The sequence below is a fragment of the Piliocolobus tephrosceles genome, chromosome 1, assembly GCF_002776525.5.
Source record: "Piliocolobus tephrosceles isolate RC106 chromosome 1, ASM277652v3, whole genome shotgun sequence".
Taxonomy (NCBI): domain Eukaryota; kingdom Metazoa; phylum Chordata; class Mammalia; order Primates; family Cercopithecidae; genus Piliocolobus; species Piliocolobus tephrosceles.
Genome location: NC_045434.1, coordinates 170,630,537 through 170,652,817, shown reverse-complemented (window position 1 = coordinate 170,652,817; position 22,281 = coordinate 170,630,537). Strand labels below are relative to the sequence as shown.

Genomic DNA, 22,281 nt, shown 5'->3' with positions numbered 1-22,281 from the left:
GTGTTAGCCAGGATGGTCTCGATCTCCTGACCTCGTGATCCGCCCGTCTCGGCCTCCCAAAGTGCTGGGATTACAGGCTTGAGCCACCGCGCCCGGCCAGGGCTGGCTTTTTCTTATCCTCCATATCTAAATTTAAAGCCACTTCCTAAGAGGCCTGCCCTGACCACCCAGTATAAATCAGCTACCCATTGACTTCCTATTAAAATAATTTATTAAATTATTTGCAGTGTTAATCAGTATTGGATATTTTTCTTGTTTACTTGTTTAGTGTTTGCTTTCATCACAGAATTTAAGCTCTGAGACAGCTTATTCACTGCTGTATTCCCAGGACCTCCAACAGTGCCTAGATATAGTAGGTGGTCAATAAATCCTTTTTTTGTGTGTGTGAGATAGAATCTGGTTCTGTCACCCAGGCTGCAGTGCAGTGGTACAATCTCGGCTCACTGCAACCTCTGCCTCCCAGGTTCAAGAGATTCTTGTGCCTCAGCTAGGACTACAGGGTGCACCCCCACACCCTGATAATTTTTGTATATTTAGTAGAGACGGGGTTTTAACACGTTGGCCAGGCTGGTCTCTTATGCCTGACCTCAAGTGATCTGCCTGCCTCGGCCCCCCAAAGTGCTGGGATTACAGGCGCGAGCCACATGCCTGGCCAATAAATACTTAAATTGCCCTCGTTGGGTGTTAGTGATCTATCCCTACTTCTTTGACCTTGTCTCCCACCACTTCCTCCTTGGCTCACTGCTCCACGCACACTGACCTCCTTGCTGATCCCTTAACATGCCACGCTCACTCCTAAAATCTGGTCTTTGCATTTGCTATTCCTTCTTCTTGGAAGGCCCTTCCACCAGGCTCCCTCCTTCACTTTCTTCAGCTCTTTGCTTAAAAGTTACCTTTTCATTCAGGCCTTCCCTGTTTGGGAATTTAAAATAGCAGTCCCAACGCTCTCTCCTTCCTTGCTTATGTTTTTCTCCATAGCATTTATGATTTTTTAATGTATGATGTAATTTACTATTTTTTTTACCATTCCTCTCACCTGTCATGAAGGCTCTGTTGTATCCCCAATGCCTAGAAGAATGCCTAGCACAAAACAGCGAATATTTATTAAATGAATGGATTTGTGGAATGAATGCATAAATTAATATCAGATATGAAATCTTTTGGAAGTGGAAGGTATCACGGCCAGTAAAATTATTTATTAATACGTTCATAATCTTTTTTCTTTACTCTAATCCCATGATAGATTATAAATAATAGCAATATTCACGTTTGCATTCTCGCATCCCTGGCATGGAGTCGTACACACAATAGGCGCCCAAAGAAAGCGTGTTTGACTTGATCGCTGGAGCATCCGCCGGCAGCGCCCAGGACCCGCCCCGGGCCCGCCCCGCCCCCTGTAGCCCCGCCCCCCGCATGCTGAATGCCATATAGGCGAGTGACGTCAGGCCGTTTGTTGTCATTGGCGGCTCCCAAGATGGCGTCCATCATGGAAGGGCCGCTGAGCAAATGGACTAACGTGATGAAGGGCTGGCAGTACCGTTGGTTCGTGCTGGACTACAATGCGGGACTGCTCTCCTACTACACGGTGAGTCCTTGGAGGGCACAGCTCCAGGCGCCTCGGGGCCGCGTTTCCTGGGTGGAGGTGGGGGACCGGGGTTTTAGGTGGCTGAGTTGAGATTGCTAGTCTGGGGGTGCCGCCGTACGAGAGGGCTCCCTTGTTGGGGAGGGTTTTACGTCTCGGATAGCCAATGAGGGTGAGGGAGAGAGGGGCGCAGCCAATAAATAGAAACTAACTGTCTGATTTATGGTTTGGGGGTGAGCCAAGTTTCTCTTTTAGGGTCCGCTGTTAAGCGATAGTGGGGTCCGGCATGGTTGTGAGTGGGTAAGGGTGGTTGTAGTCATGGCTTAAAAGGTCCAGTCGTGCGATTCATGCCGTCTTCCTATGTTGTCGTGGACTTTACACTGTCCCACCAGGCCCGGTAGCCGGCCGCACCCCTTACCTTCCCTCCAGGGATTGAAGAGCTCTGCGTCCTCGGAAGAGTGACCGGAGGAGCCGGGACAGGTCCAAAGGTGACCGGCCCTCGGGCAACAGCAGGGGGTCCGAAATCCCTCCAGTCGGTTCAGGTTGTGTGTCTCATTCAAGGGACGCACCCCTCTATTTAGCGGGAGGCGAGCTCACACGACGCCTTAACTTTTGAGAGCCGAGCATTTCCTACACGCGAGTCTCTTGTCGGCGAAGAGAGAGACAAGGGATAGTGCAGTGTCCTCTTATAGTTATATTCTGGGTTCAGGGCTTCACTGTTAACATGAGTTGGTGGCTATGGACAAGTAGATGAATTGCTATGAATCTTATGTGGTTTTTTGTTTTGCTTTGTTGTGTGTGTGTGTGTGTGTGTGTGTGTGTGTGTGTGGTTTTTTGTTTTTGAGACGGAGTCTAGCCCTGTCGCCCAGGGTGGCGTGCAGTGGCATAATCTCAGCTCGCTGCAACCTCTGCCTCCCGGGTTCAAGCGATTCTCCTGCCTCTGCCTCCCGAGTAGCTGGGATCACAGGCATGCGCCACCACACCCGGCTAATTCTTGTATTTTTAGTAGAAACGGGGTTTCACCATGTTGGCCAGGCTGGTCTTGAATTCCTGACCTCAGGTGTTGCGCCTGCCTCGGCCTCCCAAAGTGCTGGGATTACAGACGTGAGCCACCGCGTCCGGCCTTGAATCTTTTGTTTTGACTATCACCTCCACCCTCATCGCATTCGATATGGAGGGTGGGTGGTATTAGGGAGGTAACTTACTTAGAAAGGTACTTTCTCCAAATGGTGTGTAGTTAACGATAGATGATATGAGGGAAGAAAATACTTAAAAGGACAAAATAGAATGCCCACAAAGCTTCAGAAAATAATAGAAGACAGAAAGAAAAACATGATTATGGAAGAAGGGTTAACGTTGATGAGAGGAAGGGGACACTGAATTTTTTGTTCATTTAAAAAATACCATTGAGCTGCTATGTACGTTTTCATGCCAGCAAGAATCAACAGTAATAAAGACATTTACTGTTCCTCTTCTCTGGAGCTTATATAGTAGCTTAGTGAGTCCTTTAATTCATTTCATTCCTAATGACTCTGCAAGGTGGTTATTCATTATCTCCATTTAATATCCCCAGTAAGAGTTTTGAAATCTGAGGCTCCAGGCTTTTAAAACAATTTGCCCAACATCACATAGCACTAAGTGACCGAATCAGGTTACCAAATTATTGACTTTTTCTACTAAACTTCACTTTCACTACAGGAAGGAGAAAGGTGTAAGTTGTGAGTTACTAAAGGCAGGCTTGCAAAAGTGAAAGTATTACTTTCATCATCCTTCAACTGTCAGCTTTCTTTCTTTACATAGTTTTTAAAGGGAAAAAAAGACTAAACCTTAATGAGTCTTAAACACATTGTTCAAGATTGTCTTTCGGTAGACATGAAAGAGAGACAACTGAATATTATATCCTGAAAACTCTGAAATTAATGAAAGCCATGGTTTAGATAAAGGAAAAGTAATAATGGGGTTTCAGTAGATGTGATAATCACAAAATCCCATAAACCTTATTCAAGATAGAGTGATTTCAGTGAGTGGCACTATGCAGTTAAGTTACTTTACAAATCCCAAATTTGTGTGGATCTGAATCTAGGACCATACTGGAGAGGCCCCCAAGCTGAGGTTCTTGGGAATGCCTAGCCTAGAAAGAATCTTCCTTTTTCCTCTTTTTCTTCCTTTCATGTATCCTTTTTCTGCTTTGTTGCCCTTTTAGTTTTTGAATACTTGGACAAATATCTCCTTTCGTAGTGGCTAAATATAGGGTTTAAAAAAAATACTTTTCCCCCCTCAATACTTATCCTTCTTTTTGGGACTAGATTCCCTAAAACATTATCCTTGCCAGAGGAGGGAAGTATTGTATTTCTCACTAATGACTGTTTAGAATATTTTTTTTCTTTTCTAGTTCTTTGATATTAAAGTATTTGCTTACAGAGAAACAACAGACAATTGTTGTATCATCTTGTGAAAATAAAATGATACCCAATCTCAAATTAGAGGAGGTCTAGTAAAGATGGGAAAAGGTTAGATATTTATTTAAAACGGAAGGTAGGAGACACATTGGATATTGGCAGTGAATTCTACACACATGACATTATTTCAGTCCATTCGGATTCTAAAGGATTTGAAGGTACATATTATTGATTTGCATGTGGCTAATAACTTGGAGCTACATCTACCAGGAAGAATATGTGAATTAATTGTGTAGCCTTTCAAGCAAGGCAGTAAATAGCATACCTTTATTTCTTGTTTCCAAAATCGCTTGACTTGTAGTCTGTCTCTGTGGTTGTTAATATATTCTAGGGTGGTCCTGAAAACCCTGAACTAAACTAGAGTGACCTTGTTTTAGAGTTGGCCTTACTGAGAATTGTTATTGAGATAATCTCAGGATTGGGTTAGGATCATTGCGATTGCTGTGAACTGAATAGATTTACACAAACCTCACTTCAGCCTGTGTCCTCACCAGACTTGCTATCGGGATGGAATGGTCTTTATTCTTTTCTTTTGTTTCATAATTTCTTTTGTTTTAATAATCTGTGAGTCTTTAGTTTTTGAAAAAAGAGCTTGTTATATTTTTATTCTGCCCAATACAGGAACAGGGAAACTGATTATTTCCTTTAGGAAAGTAGTTTTGGGCACTCTTTTCATCTCTAGCTTGCTCTCTCTTATTTATTAGAAATCTAATATGCTATAATTCTTTCAGCAAGCATTTATTTAGGGCTGACTATAACAGGCATTGTACTATATATGTACAATGGGCAAGCATGAAGGGGAAGTAATTCTCCCATGTAGGAACTCACAGCCTAGCAGAGCAAATACCTAAACATCATTTCAAAACAATATGCCAAATTCTGCAATAGAAAACAGAACCGAGTACTGTGGGAACATTGCCTGGAAAAGGCCAGAGAGACATTTGGGCTGAGACTAAAAGGATAAAGTAGAAGAGATGAAGGACATTTCAGGTAATGGGAAAGGATATGCACATATTGGGAAGGTTGAGAACAAAAGGTGCATTAAGAGAATATTGAGAATTTCTAAGCAGCTCTAGTATTAAGGTGTGTGTGGAAGGTAACAGGAGATTATGTCCAGAAGGTATTTGGAGCCATGAGGTCAGGCCTGGAGATGAAGATCTGCTGGAATATAGCACATAATTTATTAGTTGAATTTTTATTAGATGAAATGGCCAGGGAGAGCTAAGGATATAAATTTGGGAACACTATGTGAGCAGCCAATTGTTTATGTGGCTCATAATCACAAAAGAAGATGTGGAAGGAAGGAAAATTGGGGGAGGTATAGATCCATGAGGAGTTGAAAGTTTAGAAAGTTAGAGGAGTTTGTGCCTTTTGTTAATTTACGAAAGGTTACTGAGTACCTACTGTGTGCCGGGCACTTTGTTAGGAAGTGGGGTTAAAGTGGCAAATAAGATGGAGATTGTTCATGCTCTCATGGTACCTATAAAATGTTGGGGGACATACCATATAAGAGCTGTGATAGAGGAAGCACAGGGGGATACATAGGTGGGCTGGCTACTTGACTCAGTCTTGGAGGGTTAGGAAAGGTTTCTTGGAGAAGCAGGTTTGTTATGACTTGAATGATGAGTAGAGATTAGCCATGTGAGCAAAAAGGGAAAAGTGCTTGAGACAAAGGGAATAAAAATTTTTTGGAGGAGATAAGATTAAGCAGCTTGTCATTTCTGGAGGTTGGGCTGTGAGGTAGGTAGTAGTGAGAGATGAACTGGAGAGCTGAGCAGGAGGACAGATAATGAAAGGCTTTCTTGGCAAACCATGTTAAGGAATTTAAACTTTATCCCCAGGGCAGTGGAGAGTTATTTTAGTGTTGTAAGCACTTTTTATTATTATTGAAAAAACTTTTATAGAAATTTAAAAAAATTTAAATCTATTTTATTTATTCATTTATTTTGAAACCAAGTTATAAGATGGGCTAATTTTGTATTTTTGGTAGAGATGGTGTTTCACCATGTTGCTGAACTTTTGGGCTCAAGCAGTCCACTTGCCTCAGCCTCCCCGAATGTTGGAATTACAGGCATGAGTCCCTGTGCCCAGCCTATTACAGAAAATTTTTAACATTCATAAAAGTAAAGAGCACAGTAAAATGAATTCATTTCATCCAGCTTATACAAATACCAACAAATGGCCAGTCTTGCTTTATTAGTACTCCCATTAACTCCTTCCTCCTCTATTGAATTATTTTTAGAGCGGATCCCAGACACTGTATTATTTCTTTTTCTTTTTCTTTTTTTTTTTTGAGACGGAGTCTCACTCTGCGCCCAGGCTGGAGTGCAGCGGCACCATCTCGGCTCACTGCAAGCTTCGCCTCCCGGGTTCACGCCATTCTCCTGTCTCAGCCTCCGGAGTAGCTGGGACTACAGGCGCCCGCCACTACGCCCGGCTAATTTTTTTGTATTTTTAATAGAGATGGGGTTTCACCGTGTTAGCCAGGATGGTCTCGATTTCCTGACCTCGTGATCCACCTGCCTCGGCCTCCCAGAGTGCTGGCATTACAGGCGTGAGCCACCGCGCCCAGCGACACTGTATTATTTCTTTGTGAATATTTCAGTATGTGACCAGGCATGGTGGTTCACGCCTGTAATCCCAGCACTTTGGGAGGCCGAGGCAGGGAGATCACCTGAGGTCAGGATTTCAAGACTAGCCTGGCCAGCACTATCTCTGCTAAAAATACAAAAATTTGCTGGGGGCAGTGGCTGGAGCCAGTAATCCCAGCTACTTGGGAGACGGAGAATTCAGCCTCTCTGTTCAAGGAGAATCACTTGAAACAGAAGGTGGAGTTTGCAGTGAGCCGAGATGGTGCCACTGTACTCCAGCCTGGGTGACAGAGCGAGATTCTGTCTCAAAAAAAAAGAAAGTTAAGGTACCTCTATTTTAAAGAATGTTATCAAAATACTTTTATTACAGCTAAATAGTAGTATTTATTAATATCAAATATCCAGTCTGTTCAATTTCCTAGAATATCGCAAACATTCCTTCCTTACCAGTTGTTTTGAGTCAGAATTCCAAACAAGATCTGCATATAAAATTATAGAGTCTCTTTTAATCTCTAGTTCTCCCTCTTTTTTTCTTGGCAATTTATTTCTGTAAGACACCAGGTCATTTACTCTGTAGAATTTTCCACATTTTGGATTTTGTTGGAAGCATCATTTTGGTATGTTTAAACATGTTCCTTTGTCCTCTGTATTTCCTATATAAATTGATAATTTGAGCTGAAAGCTTAATCAAATTTATTTTGTTTCTTTTGGGCAAGAATACTATATAGGTGGAGCCTATCAAATCAAGAGGCATTTGATGTTAGCTTGTCTCTCTGTCGTGTTAAAATTGATCAATAGATTCAGGTGAAATGTGTGTGTGTGTGTTTTTAAATATGGTTGCAGAGAAGTAATCAAGAGGTCGCTTTTGATGGAATTTAGTGACTGGATGTGAGTGAAAGGGGAAGAGTCTGAAGACATGTAGGTTTTCAGCTTGAGCTGGATGAATGATAAAAAGGAAGATAGGAAGAACAGGTTGGGGGAGAGAAGTGGTTGCTTTGGGGCATGTTGAAATTGACATTAAGATGTGTTATAGCCTGGAGCTTAGGACAAAAATCTGGGCTGCATAGCCTCTTATCAGTCAGTAAAACATAAAATAAATCTGGGCTGCAGATAAATATTAGTTTTTCTTTTATGGAGAGTTGAGAGAGTCAATAGAATAGAGATCTTTGGATAGGACTCTGGAAAATACAACTGGATTTAGTTATCTATTGCGTTATGACAGATTACTCCAAAACGTAGCAACTTAAAACAACCGTTTGTTACCTCATAGTTTCCATGGGTCAGAACTTTGTGTTCTGGCTCAGGGTCTCTTATGAAGTTGTAATCAATATATTAGCCAGTGCTGCAGTCATCTGAAAGGCTTGACTGGAGCAGGAGGATCAGCTTCCACGATGACTCACATGGCTGTGATCAGAAAGCCGCAGTTCCTTGCTGGCTGTTGGAAGGTGGCCTCAGTTCCTCACCAGGTAGCCTCCCCATTGAGCTGCTTAAGTGTCATCATGACAGAGCAGCTGGCTCTGATCCAAGTGAGAGCAAAGAGGAAGCCTCAATGCCTTTTATGACCTAGTCAGAGACCACCACTTCTGCCTTATTCTGTTCATTAGAAACAAGCCATTAAGTTCCACTCATGCTCCTGGGGATGAGAATTTCAGGCATGAGGAGGGGAATTAGGCTTTACCTTTTGAAAAGAATTTATGGACAGATTTTAAACCACCACAATCACAATTTAAGGGATTGGCAGAGGAAAAAAGCCTGCACAGGAGAGTGAAAAGGGATGCCAGAGATGCAAGAGAAAAACTAGAAGAATGTGGCAGTCATGGATGGCAAGGTGGAAGTAGTAAATTGGCTTGAATACTGCTGTAAGGATTAAATAGATGAGGTCTAAAGCATATCTATTGGATTGATCAACATCGTTGATGTTCCTAGGAAGAGCAGTTTCCATGGAGTGGTAGGTATGGAATGTAGGTTGGAGTGGCTTGAAGAGTAAATAGGCAGGAAGTATATGAAGTGAATGGAGATTATTCAAGATGTTTCATTGTAGAAGGAGCAAAGAGGATATGGAATGTGGAATGAAGGGGAACAGTTTCTAAAATAGGAATATGCTTAAATGGTATAGGGATGGGAAGCAAGGTCCATGTTAAAAATGAGGATACAGTCAGGACACAAGGAATATAGTAAAGATTTAGGACTATGACACTGGGAATTGGAAAAAGGAATAGATAAGGAATAGCTAAATATGATTTGTGTAGTCATTACCCACAAATGTTTAACCCTCTTTCTTGATTTGTGTTGCTTTTGGAGAGAGGGTTAGAAACTGAATTAGTAAGTTACCTGGGCTACTCAAGATATTCTTTGTAAAAGGAGTCGTTAGAGAAATCATGTTCTTTGCTGTTACACACTGTCTGGAAGAGACTTGTGATGACTTTGCATTTTAAAACCACTGCTAGTCAAAACACATTTAAGTGTTATTTGGCAGTCTTTAGCAATGTTTAGCAGATTATAAAAAAAAAAATCTACCCTCTAATTCTTGGATTTTAGATTTTTGAATGGCTTAAATGTATATATTTCTCTTGCAAACATGTAAAAGAAGTAGTCTCAGATTCTCCTAGAAAGGTATCAGCACCACTCCGTTCAAATATTTAAAAGCAAATTTATTCTTTTCTAAGTAAACCATTCTAGAATATATCAAATATGATTTTTATTGAGCTTATATATGGTACTTTTTTTTTTTTTTTTTTGACGGAGTCTCTCTCCGTCACCCAGGCTGGAGTGCAGTGGCGGGATCTCCACTCACTGCCACCTCCACCTCGTGGGTTCAAGCAGTTCTTCTGTCTCAGCCACCTGAGTAGCTGGGGTTAAGGTGCCCACCACCACGCCCGGCTAATTTTTGTATTTTTAGTAGAGACGAGGTTTCACCATGTTGACCAGGCTGATCTTGAACTCCTGACCTCAGGTGATTCACCTGCCTCAGCCTCCCAAACTGCTGAGATTACAGGTGTGAGCCACCTCACCTGGTTATATGGTACCTTCTAATAGTCCAAATCTAATAGAGTAGCTTTAGAATTATAAAAGGAACAAAAGAAAAATTGTATCTAAATCTAAATGGGCTGGGTGTGGTGGCTCATGCCTGTAATCCCCCAGCACTTTGGGAGGTCAAGGCAGGCGGATCCCTTGAGGTCAGGAGTTTGAGACAAGCCTGACCAAAATGTGAAACCTCGTCTCTATTAAAAATAAAAAAAATTATCCGGGCATGGTGGTGCACCTCTGTAATACCAGCTACTTGGGAGGCTGAGGCAGGAGAATCGCTTGAACCCGGAAGGCAGAACCCATAAGCCAAGATTGCGCCACTGCACTCTAGCCTGGGGGACAGAGTGAGTCTCAAAAAAATAAAAATAAAAAAATAAATAAAAATAAATATAAATCAAAACGCCCTGAAAAGACATAAAGAAACTCCCTAAGATAGTGAGTAGTATCAGTGGGAAGAATTATTTGGAAATTTTTTATCTTTTACTTTCCTTGAATACTTTAGATAGTCTTGATTTTTCCCTTTTCTAAGACTTCTGAACCTTTCTCATATAATTCTTTTGGGCATTAATCATTTTACATCTGCTACAATTAACTAAACATATCTCTAGTACATTCTCTATCTGTACAGCAAGCTTGTAACCTTGATGGCAGTGCTGAACATTATAATCTTCAAGCCCTACAGTGAGGCATATTATTCTCCTAGTGCATAGAATAATGAATGGCCCTTCAAATTCGAATTTTAGGTGAGTGAGATGCAGAAGGCTGTTTGGAATTCTTGTTTACACAGCCTTGTAAATTTTACGGAATATACTAATAACAAATATGTATGTTTCCACAGTTTATGTAAAACCTGATTGAGTTTATATTAACAAGAGAGGTTTTTTGTTTAGTCATCCAGAGCCTGTGGAACTGTGTGTGATCTTTTGCTTCATGTGTTGTAACAGATAAGCAGTCAATTCTTGCTTCTGTAGCAAGCAGTTTTCCTGGCGGTAATAATTTGTAGAATGATGTAGAGTTGTTCTTAAATATGCCACTCCAAAAGTGGCAATTGTATGATTAGATTTTATTTTTTTAAATGTAATTTAATTTATTTTTAACTAATCTAGACCATGCCAGTTGGAAGGATTAGATTTTCAAATAGTTAGGTAATCCTGATCAAAACTATAACAGTGTACAAGCGATTTAGATTAAGGATTGAATTTCTTTTACTTTTATAGAGAAATACAGACAAAGAAATGGCCACCCCAATCAATTGTTTTCCTTCTCATTTATTTAATTGTAAAGGATTATCTTCTTTTTTTTTTAATAGGGTCTTACTCTGTCACCCACGCTGGAGTGCAGTGGCGTGATTTTGGCTCACTGCAACCTCCAGCTCCAAGACTCAAAAATCCTCCCACCTCACCTCAGCCTCCTAAGTAGCTGGGACCATAGGCATGCACCACCACATGGGCTAACTTTTTGTATTTTTGGTAGATACGGGGTTTCACCATGTTGGCCAGGCTGGTCTCAAACTCCTGAGCTCAAGCAGTCCACCCTCCTCGGCTGCCCAAAGTGCTGTGATTATGACTGTGAGCCATTGCGTCCAGCCCAGGATTATTTTACAAACGGAATTTTCTTGCAGAAGTTAAGTTTACATATTACATGGGATCATATAAATGGAATTATATTCAAGGGAAGTATTTCCGGGTATTCATAATTAATTTTTTTCTATTCACATGACAATGTTAAAATTATTATAAAAGTTGATTGTCTATTTCCTGGAGTTTTGTTCCACTGAGACCCCATGATAAGATTGTCTACTTATTTCTTGTATTTTATCTTAGTATTGTTATGGCACAGCTGGGTGAAAATACACTGGATAAAAATGTGATCTGTCGTTCTGGCAGCTATCTCTTGTCTCGCAATCCTCTTTTTTCCTCCATCACTCATTGGAGATGCCATGCTTACCAGAGACAATGGTCCATTTGGTGGGAACACTCTCAACTCCTTGTTCTCCCACCTATTTTAATATATCTGTTTTCCTCTTTATTCTTGCTTTTACCTTTCCCTATCATAGTAGAAGAGGTAATCCTGTGTTCTGGGTTCCATTTGCTCACAAACTTTTCGGGATCTCAGTCTATAGATTTTCTCCTCTATTTGCTTTCTCTCCTTTCTGTATTTAACTTCTTCCTCACTACAGATTTTTGTTATTTAAGAATATTATTATTATGCAATATAACAAACAGTTGTAATCATTTTATACAGACATTTTTAGATAGCCTGTTGCTTTTTGTTCTTTTTTTCCCCCCTATGACCAGATCTCACTCTGTCACCCAGGCTGGAGTATAGTGTGCTATCACAGCTCACTGCAGCCTTGACCTCCCAGGCTTAAGCAATCCTCCTGCCTCAGCCTCCTGAGTAGTTGGGATTGCAGGCATGTGCCACCATACCAGGTAATTTTTGTATTTTTTTTTTTTGGTAGAGTTAGGATCCCATTGTGTTGCCCAGGCTAGTCTTGAACTCCTGGACTCAAGTGATCCTCCCACTTTGGCCTTCCAAAGTGCTGGGATTACAAGTGTGAGCCGTGACACCTGGCCATCTTTAATTTTGATGATGTCCAGTTTATCTGTTCTGCTGCTGCTTAGGCTTTTGGTGTCATATCTGAGAAATCATTGCTTAATCTAAAGTCACAAAGTTTCATATCTGTGTTTACTTCTAAGAGTTATATATTTTAGCTGTAATGGGTAGGTCTGATCCATTTTTGTTGTTGGTCATGGTGTTTTTTGTTTATTTTGAGACAGGGTCTTTCTCTGTTGTCCGTCCTGGAGTGCAGTGGCACCATCACAGCTTATAGCAGTCTCAACCTCCGAGGCCAAGTGATCCTCCCACTTCAGCCTTCTGAGTAGCTGAGACTACAGGCTTGTGCCACCATGTGGGCTAATTTTTTTATTTGTAGAGGATGGGGTCTTGCCATGTTGCTCACACTGTTCTCCAACTCCTGGGCTGAAATGATCCTTCTGTCTCAGCCTCCCAAAGTACTGGGATTATATGTGTGAGCCACTACACCTGGCTAGTTTTTTTTTTTTTTTACTGGAATGAGGTAAGGGTCCATCTTTATTCTTTTGCATGTGGATATCCAGTTATCCGAGCATCATCTGTTGGAAAGACTTCTTTCTCCATTGAATTGTTTTGGCATTCTTGTTGACAGTTAACTGACCATATTATGTGAAGATTTGTATTTGGACTGTCAGTTCTATTCCATTGACTTATTTGTTTGTACTTACGCCAGTACTATACTGTCTCAATTACTGTAGCTTTGTAGTAAGTTTTGAAATTGGGAAATGTAAATCCTCTAACTTTCTTTGTTCTTTTTCAAGATAGTTTTGGCTATTCTGGATCCTTTGAATTTACATGTGAATTTTAGGATGGACTGGCTTTTTCATTAATGAATTAACATGTTCATCTCTCCTACACTGAAAAATGTTTCTCCTAATTCTGTTTTTTCCTGAAAATATCTTCCTAACCTGTCTTCCTCAATATACATTTGTCTATTGAAATCCCTGTCTCGGCCGGGCACGGTGGCTCAAGCCTGTAATCCCAGCACTTTGGGAGGCCGAGACGGGTGGGTCACGAGGTCAGGAGTTCGAGACCATCCTGGCTAACACGGTGAAACCCCGTCTCTACTAAAAAATACAAAAAGCTAGCCGGGCAAGGTGGCTGGTGCCTGTAGTCCCAGCTACTCGGGAGGCTGAGGCAGGAGAATGGCGTACACCCGGGAGGCGGAGCTTGCAGTGAGCTGAGATCCGGCCACTGCACTCCAGCCTGGGCGACAGAGCGAGACTCCGTCTCAAAAAAAAAAAAAAGAAATCCCTGTCTCTGTTAGTCCATCTTGTATTTACTCAACAGCACTCTTTTTTACCTCCACATTTCACTGAAAATTCCAGCAGAGGTCCCCAGTGATAGCTTTGTTGCTAAACCCAACGAGTGCTTTTTTTGCTCTTAATCTTAGCACTGTCTCTACAGTGTTTGATGACGTTAATTACTCTTTTACAGCTTTAAAAATTGTTTTACTGTTCTTGAAGAGATGACATTGTACTCTTAATTATTTTTCAATGACTGTACTAATGAAGGCCTCCTCTTAATTTTTTTTGGAAAGGACTATTGCAGTACTACTCTAAATTTTTAAAAGAAGAGTCAAACTATATAGCAGAAGGAAGAAAAGTCACACCTGAAATCCTACTTATCTGTGTTTTGGAGAATAGCTTTCCTAACAACTCTTTATGCACAAATACACATCTGTATGCTTTATATAAAATGGAATCATTTTATACATGATATTCTACAACCTAAAAGCATTTAAAAATTTTTCTGTGTAATTTAGTGTACCATTTTGTATTGTATTTCTTCAAGATGCAAATGAACAAAAGATAACATTTTTTCTTCATCTTTATTAAGTAAGATCTCAGTCATCTGGCTTTGGGAGATTAAATTCCTACGCTGGCCTGGTGCAGTAGCTCATGCCTCTAATTTCAATACTTTGGGAGGCTGAGGTGGGAGAATTGCTTGAACCCAGGAGGCGAAGGTTGCAGTAAGCTGAGATTGCGCCAGTGCACTCCAGCCTGGGTGACAGAGCGAGACTCCATCTCAAAAAAAAAAAAAAAAGAAGAAGAAAAGAGAAAGAAGAAGGAAAAAATATCTAGATTTTTTTGTTATGACTTTACTATGACTTTGTGATCTACTTCAATTTATCTTTCTTTTTTTTTGAGATGGAGTCTTGCTCTGTTGCCCAGGCTGGAGTGCAGTGGTGCAATCTCAGCTCACCACAGCCTCTGCCTCCTGGGTTCCAGCGATTCTCCTGCCTCAGCCTCCTGGGTAGCTGGGATTACAGGGGCATGCCACCACGTCTGGCTAATTTTTGTATTTTTAGTATAGACGGGGTTTCCCCATGTTGGCCAGGCTGGTCTCCTGACCTCAGGTGATCCGCCCTCCTCGGCCTCCCAAAGTGCTGGGATTACAGGCGTGAGCTACCATGTCTGACCTTAGCTTGCCACTCTCTATCCACGTTAGCTTTTCTTCTGTTCCTTTGAAGTTCTTCAAACTTGTTCTTGCCTCAGGGCCTCTGAATGTTTTCTGTCTTCTTGGACAGGTCTAGCGTGGTTGATTACTTCTTATACAGGTTTTCATTCGTATGTCATTGTTATTGCTTTATTTTGTTTTTCTTGCTTATTGTCTGTTTCTGTCTTGTATGAAGAAAATGTAAGTTCCATTAGAACAGAGTCTATTTATCTTCATCATTTTATCTCCAGCATCTAGAGCAATGCCCAGCACTTAGTGGCTTTTCAGTAAATATAGTCATGGGTCGCTTAACAATGGGGCAGGATTGTGGGGAGTTACCTTCTGAGAAATTTGTTAGGTGATTTTGCATTTTGTGGATGTCATAAAGTGTGCTTACACAAATTTAGATGATACAGTTTACTACATACCCAGTCCATGTGGTAGGCTGCAACCCTGTGCAGTGTGAAACTGTATGGGCAAGCCAAAGGGAAAACTTCTACTTTGGGCTTTAGAGGTTCGCTGAAATGCAGCTGACAAAAGGCAGATTCATAGGAGAAAAGGCATACAAATTTACTAATGTGGCTGGGTGCGGTGATGTGTGCCTCTAGTCCCAGCTACTCGGGAGGCTGAGGCAGGAGAATTGCTTGAAACTGGGAGTTGGAGGTTGCAGTGAGTCAAGACTGTGCCACTGTACTCCAGCCTGGTTGACAGAGCCATATTCTGTCTCAAAAAAAAAAAAAAAAATTATTAATGTGCATGGGGGAGGGGAAGTTACGGAGTGATTATCCCAATCCCCTAATGGAGTACAGTAGTTTACATGCCCTTTTTCACAGGGGACAGGGGAGATGGGGAGTGTAGATAATTCTTTTAAAGGGTACTAAATGCTTACTGGGGAGAATGAATGGACCAGAGAGGCAGAAAAGTCCATCCAGGTGTAGTTGCTTTTCTCAATCTTCTTTTCTGTGATAGATAATGAGATTTCAGAAAGGGGATAGAAGACAATTGTGTTTTTTTTGTTTTGGTAAGATGCTTTTTTGGTCAGATAAGGAAATGCCAGAGAGTCCCTCCCGGCACTGGGTCAGGAAGAAACAAGACAAGGTTAGAGGGACCTTGATCCTAAGGTTTATTTCTAAGGCCTTTCAGTTTTCAAAAGCACTCACCATGCCTAAGTGTCTTATTTTCTGGGGAAGTCATTTTCTGCACTACAACATTACTGTACTGAATACTGTAGGCAATTGTAATATAATGGTAAATATTTGTATATCTGAATGTATCTAAGCATAGAAAAGATAAAAATAAAAATATGGTATAAAAGATAAAAAATAGTACACCTGTGTAAGGCACTTACCATGAAAGGAGCTTGCAGGACTGGAAATTGCTCTGATGAGTCAATGAGTGAGTGGTGAGTGAATGTGAAGGCTGGGGATACTACCATACATTACCGTAGACTTTATAAACACTGTACATTTAGGTAACACTAAACTTACAAAAAATATTTCTTTCTTCAATAAATTAACCTTAGCTTACTGTAGTGTTTTACTTGATAAACTTTTAATTTTTTTTTTAACTTTTTGACTCTTCTGTGTTGACACTTGGGTTTAAAACACAAGCACATTGTACAGCTGTACAAAAGTATTTTCTTTCTTTATATCCTTACTCTATAAGCTCTTTTCTATTTATATGTTTTCTTATTTTATGTTTTTCATTTTAAGCTTTTTCTTATTAAAAATACAACGGCGCAATGGGTTCTTTCTGCCCACTGTGCAAACAAAATCAATTCGTGGAGACCATGGCGTTACAGCAAAAAAAGTTTAATTGACACGAGGCTGGCCTCACTCTGAGGTTAGGGGTTTTTCAAAGACAGTTTGGTGTGCAGGGGCCTACGGTATGGGGAGTGCTGACTGGTTGCTGTCCTCTTGTGCTGAGTTGCTTCTAGGTGAGGCCACAGGAGCAATTGTCGTGTCCATGTGGAGCCATCAGTTGTCAGACATACAAAAAACTTGAGGCCGGGCGCGGTGGCTCAAGCCTGTAATCCCAGCACTTTGGGAGGCTGAGACGGGCGGATCACGAGGTCAGGAGATCGAGACCATCCTGGCTAACACGGTGAAACCCCGTCTCTACTAAAAATACAAAAAACTAGCCGGGCGAGGTGGCGGGCGCCTGTAGTCCCAGCTACTCGGGAGGCTGAGCAGGAGAATGGCATGAACCTGGGAGGCGGAACTTGCAGTGAGCTGAGATCCGGCCACTGCACTCCAGTCTAGGCGACAGAGCAAGACTCCGTCTCAAAAAAAAAAAAAAAAAAAAAACTTGAAAAGATATCTCAAAAAGGCCAGTCTGGCTGGGCATGGTGGTGTATGCCTGTAATCCCAGTGCTTTGGGAGGTAACAGCAGGAGGATCATTGAGCCCTGGAGTTTGAGACCATCCTGGGCAACATAGTGAGACCCCATCTCTACAAAACATTTAAAAAATTAACCAAGCATGGTGGAGTGTACCTGTGGCCCCAGCTAGTTGGGGGCTGAGGCAGGAAGATCGCTTGAGCCCAACAGGTTGAGGCTACAGTGAGCTATGATCATGCCACTGCATTCCAACCTGGGCGACAGAGCAAGACTCTGTCTCAAAAAGAAAAAAGATCAAGCTTAGGTTCTTCAATAGTGATGTTGTCTGCAGAAGTAATTGTGACCTCCAGAATAGTGGCTGACAATCATTAGCAGAATTCAGGCTCCTCTAATCTCCTAGCCTGGTGGTCTCTCATTAGCTTTACAAAGGCAGTTGAGTTTTGGGGAAGGATTATTATCATTTAAACTATAAATGTCTCCCAAAGTTAGCTTGGCTTAAGCCTATAAATAATAGCTTGAAAGCTAAAGGCAAAGGGGCGTTGGCTAGATCAGATCTCCCCCACAGCTATAATTTTCTCACTGATAGAATTTTTGCAAAGATGGCTTCAAAAAGTAAGATACAAACACATTAACAGAGGTCTACATAGGGTCCATATCATCAATATCGCTGTCTTCCACCTGTATATCTTGTCCCACTGGAAGGTCTTTAGGTCAGTAACTCACATGGAGCTGTCATCTCCTATGATAACAATGCTTTCTTCTGGAATCCCTACTGAAGGCCCTGCCTGAGGCTGTTTTACAATTAACTTTTAAATATATCTATATATGCATATATATAAATAGAAGGTATACATTCTAAAATAAAAATACAGTATAGTAAATATATAAGGTAATGTACTTATTATCAAGTATTACGTACTGTACATAATTTATGTGCTATATTTTATATGTCTGGCAGCGCAGTAGGTTTGTTTACAACAGCATTGCCACAAACATGAGTACAACATCATTAGGCAATAAGAAATTTTCAGCTCCATTATGATCTTACAAACAGTACTGTGAAGTAGTTGATATTATTTCCTTTGGACAGCGAAGACATTGGAATTTAAGAGGATCACATAGTAGTTTCTATGTGTGTGATCAAGGTCTAACTTCAAGTAGAATGTTCTTTCTGGGATATACTAGATTAGTAGTGATTGAAATGATGATAAACCTGTTATCACTAGTTTGCTGGCAGGTGATAAATAATTTACATCATTATCACAATTAAATAAACTTCTTTCTGCACAGGCCTTTCTGAACTACAGTGATCTATTGTAATGCTAAGGTTAAGCAAGGACTCTTAATCTTATCTCAATGGAAAGACTACCATGGGGGGAGAAGTGGTGGGGAGCAGATACTGAAGTCTCAGAGTTTGTGAGTGATGGGTTTTTTATATTTACATGGCATAAGTATAGAAAGGCAGTGGCAAATTCTCAAAGAAGATAGGGTCTACCTTCGAATTTTATCACCTGGAAGAAGAGTAAGTTTAAATTTCTGATAGGCAATATCCTCTGTGACTAGTTAAAATGAAAGTCATTTTAACTCTTCTGCCTTCATTTCTTTTTGGAAACCCATACATTTTGAACTAAAGTTACACTTGATAAAAAAAAAATGAGAGTTTGTAAATTGCCTTTTAAACGATACTTTTGTCTTTTTTTTTTGATACGGAGTCTCACTCTGTCACCCAGGCTGGATCTCGGCTTACTGCAACCTCTGCCTCCCGGGTTCAAGTGATTCTCCTGCCTCAGCCTCCCAAGTAGCTGGAATTACAGGCGTTCACCACCATGCCTGGCTGATTTTTTTTTTTTTTTTTTGAGACGGAGTCTTGTTCTGTCGCCCGGGCTGGAGTGCAGTGGCCGGATCTCAGCTCACTGCAAGCTCCGCCTCCCGGGTTTACGCCATTCTCCTGCCTCAGCCTCCCGAGTAGCTGGGACTACAGGCGCCCGCCACCTCGCCTGGCTAGTTTTTTGTATTTTTAGTAGAGACGGGGTTTCACCGGGTTAGCCAGGATGGTCTCGATCTCCTGACCTCGTGATCCGCCCGTCTCGGCCTCCCAAAGTGCTGGGATTACAGGCTTGAGCCACCGCGCCCGGCCTGGCTGATTTTTTTGTACTTTTAGTAGAGACGAGGTTTCGCCCTGTTGGCCAGGCTGGTCTCGAACTCCTGACCTCATGTGATCCACCTGCCTCAGCCTCCCAAAGTGCTGGGATTACAGGTGTCAGCCATCTCATCTGGCCACTTTTATCTTTATTATAAAAGTAAAGTAAGTCCAGGTGAGGTGGCTCACACCTGTAACCCCAGCACTTTGGAGGCCAAGACGGGAGGATTGCTTGAGCCTGGTGTTCAAAACCAGCCTGGGCAATGTAGGGAGATCCCCGTCTCCTACAAAAAAAAAATGAAAAATTAACGAAGTGTGGTGGTGCACGCCTATGGTTCCAGCTACTGGATGGGGATGGGGGATGGGTGTGAGGTAGAAGAATCAATGAGCCTGGGAGGTAGAGGCTGCAGTGAGCTGTGTTCCTGCCACTGCACTCCAGCCTGGGCAACAGAGCGAGACCCTGTCTCAAAAAATAAAATAAAGTAAGTAAAATAAAATAAAAACAGTCTTGCACTCTGTCACGGGGGCTAGAGTGCAGTGGCATGATCATGGTTCACTGAAGCCTCAACCTCCTGGGCTCTAGCAGTCTTCTTACTTAAGCTTTCAGAGTCCTTGAGACCACAGGTGTGAACCACCACACTAGCTAATTAAAAAAAAAAAATCATTTTGTAGAGATGGGGCCTCGCTGTGTTGCCCAGATTGGTCTCAAACTTTGGGGCTCAAGTGATCTTTCCACCTCAGCCTCCCAAAGTGCTGGGATTACAGGTATGAACCACCTTACCTGGCTTGGAAATAATTTTTAACAGTTTTTTGTTGCAAACATTTTTCCTGAGTCCCAAGCTCCAGATTTGAACAAGGAGCTTTTGGAGCATAGCCCCATTCTAAATTGGAGTCTATAGGATGAGGCTTGGAATCAGGACTAAGCATCTGAAATTTCATGAGTCTGGCTGTTGTTCTTGCTAACCACATTTTTGTGTGTTGCACAAATTTTTCTGTTTTCTATAAAGTTTTGTAGTGCCCTTCTTGTTGTTCCCTTTTTATAATCTTACTATTCTGAGCCCTCTGTTAGTCTTTGCTAATTAGGGAAAAAGGTCCTTGGGCAATTTTTGATCGAGGAGTGAACTTGAGTATTAATAATGTGTTGTCATTTCACAGTTTGGTGGGAGAAGTACTGATAGTGGAGGAGCATAAAACAGAGTTTAACATAACACTCCCTCATTATTTCTTTTAATCAACTCTGTGAATAAACATGAGTCAATATTTAGTATTTTGGGTGGTATCTGACAAACAAAACAAAAATAGAAAATCTGCCTTGAGGTTGTAGGGAAGTTGAAACTTTCCCTCTGAAGGTTTGAATCCAAGTCTACTGAAGCAAGTGGACAGTCGCCAGATTAACAGGAGCAAAGGTATTCAAATTTATTCACGTGCATAAGCATGGGAGCTACACAAAATATGAGACTCAAAGAAGCGCCAATTGAAGTTTTATACCATACAGAAAGGAATAGAGGGTTAGGGGGATCCTGGAGTTGTGGGGGAGGGGGTTGCTGCAGGGTATGAGAGAGTGAGGGGAGGAAACATGGTGTATTAGTCTGTTCTCACACTGCTGACAAAGCCATACCTGAGACTGGGTAATTTATCAAGAAAAAGGTTTAATGGACTCACAGTTCCACATGGCTGGGGTGGCCTCACAATCGTGGTAGAATGCGAAAGGCATGTCTTACACTGGGGCAGTCAAAGAGAGAATAAGAGTGGGGCACGCAAAGAGAGAATAAGAACCAAGGGAAGAGGGAAACCCCTTATAAAACCATCAGATCTCATGAGGCTTTTTCACTACCACAAGAAACAGTGTGGGGGAAACTGACCCCACGATTCAGTTATCTCCCACCGGATCTCTCCTACAACACGTAGGAATTACGGGAGCTACAGTTCAAGATGAGATTTGGTTGGAGACACAGCCAAACCATATCATATGGCCAGCAAGGCTGGGCCGCCTTGTTATGCAGGAGAAATCTCTCAGTAAATCATTTTATCTGTGGGAAAAGTTTCTCTGTCAGACTTTGAAAAGTGTGTCAAGAGCAGAGTGTGCTGGGTCATACCTATAGTTCCAAGAGGCTGAGTTAGGAAGATCCCTTGAGCCCAGAAGTTTGAGTCCAGCCTGTGCAACATAGATAGACCCCATCTCATTTTTTTAAAAAAAAAAAAGTCAGAACTTTAGTCTCCTTTTCCTGTGAGGTAATCTTCCTAGATTAGGTAAGGCAGATAAGGAGGTCTCAGAAAAAGGTGTTTGCACCTTGCTATTACTCCACTAATGTAGATTGCCTCTACAGATACAAGTCTCCCCTACCAAAGGACAGCTTTTCAGAGTTATTCTTGTGTCTGTAACCCCTCTGAACAGCTATCTCAAAATATGCCAAAGAAATATATTTTGGGGTGGTATATTTTGGTTTCCTTCAAGGTCTAGAATATATTACTAACATGCTATCAATAGTTTGCAGAACTTGATCTACTATTTAGTATTTAATATTTAACTTTATAAAGGATGCAAAAACCCTAAGTCATCATGGCTGTGCTTAATTGAGCCCCATGAAAGTGGTTCTCTCCACTGATCTGTTGGCCTGAAATTCTGACTTGAAGATAAAATTGTCCTTTTTTAAAAATAGTGAAAAACCTGAGACTTGACAATGTAATAGTCCACTAGATCAAAGTCTGTAAGTCCACAGTCCTTTGCCTGCAGTTTCAAAATCCCTACAGCTCTGAATTAAAAAGATTTTTCCCCCTAAATTTATGATATACTCATTTGGAAGTAAAGCCTATCTTGAACTGATGTGTGGCTATTTATAATCTCTATCATGCTTGGTGTAAATATGTGCATATTGTACTATAGATATATTAATATGCTTGGTTGTGGAATTAATATCCTTGGCTACCCTAGACCTCACTGCAGGTGACACAGTTTATGTACTGTATGTATATGTATGCGTGTGTGTGTGTGTGTGTGTGTGTATATATGCTTTCTAAATTGTTCCTTCCTTCCTTCTTTCCTTCTTTCCTTGTGTCCTTCCTTCCTTCCTTCCTTCCTTCCTTCCTTCCTTCCTTCCTTCCTTCCTTCCT

General features: G+C 41.4%; 1 protein-coding gene across 4 annotated transcripts in view; it reads left to right on the top strand.

Annotated features, from left to right (window-relative positions):
• Positions 1-1,423: 1,423 nt before the first annotated feature.
• The window catches only part of OSBPL9 (oxysterol binding protein like 9), a 167,941-nt gene continuing 147,083 nt past the window's right edge, over positions 1,424-22,281 (top strand). The window contains exon 1 of one of the 4 annotated variants that reach the window (XM_023188787.2): positions 1,424-1,585. In XM_023188787.2, the coding sequence (XP_023044555.2) occupies positions 1,475-1,585 (111 nt within the window). In that variant the 5' untranslated portion in view covers positions 1,424-1,474. The remainder of the gene's footprint in view (positions 1,586-22,281) is intronic. The other 3 variants (XM_023188779.2, XM_023188822.2, XM_023188844.2) reach the window with 3 other exon arrangements.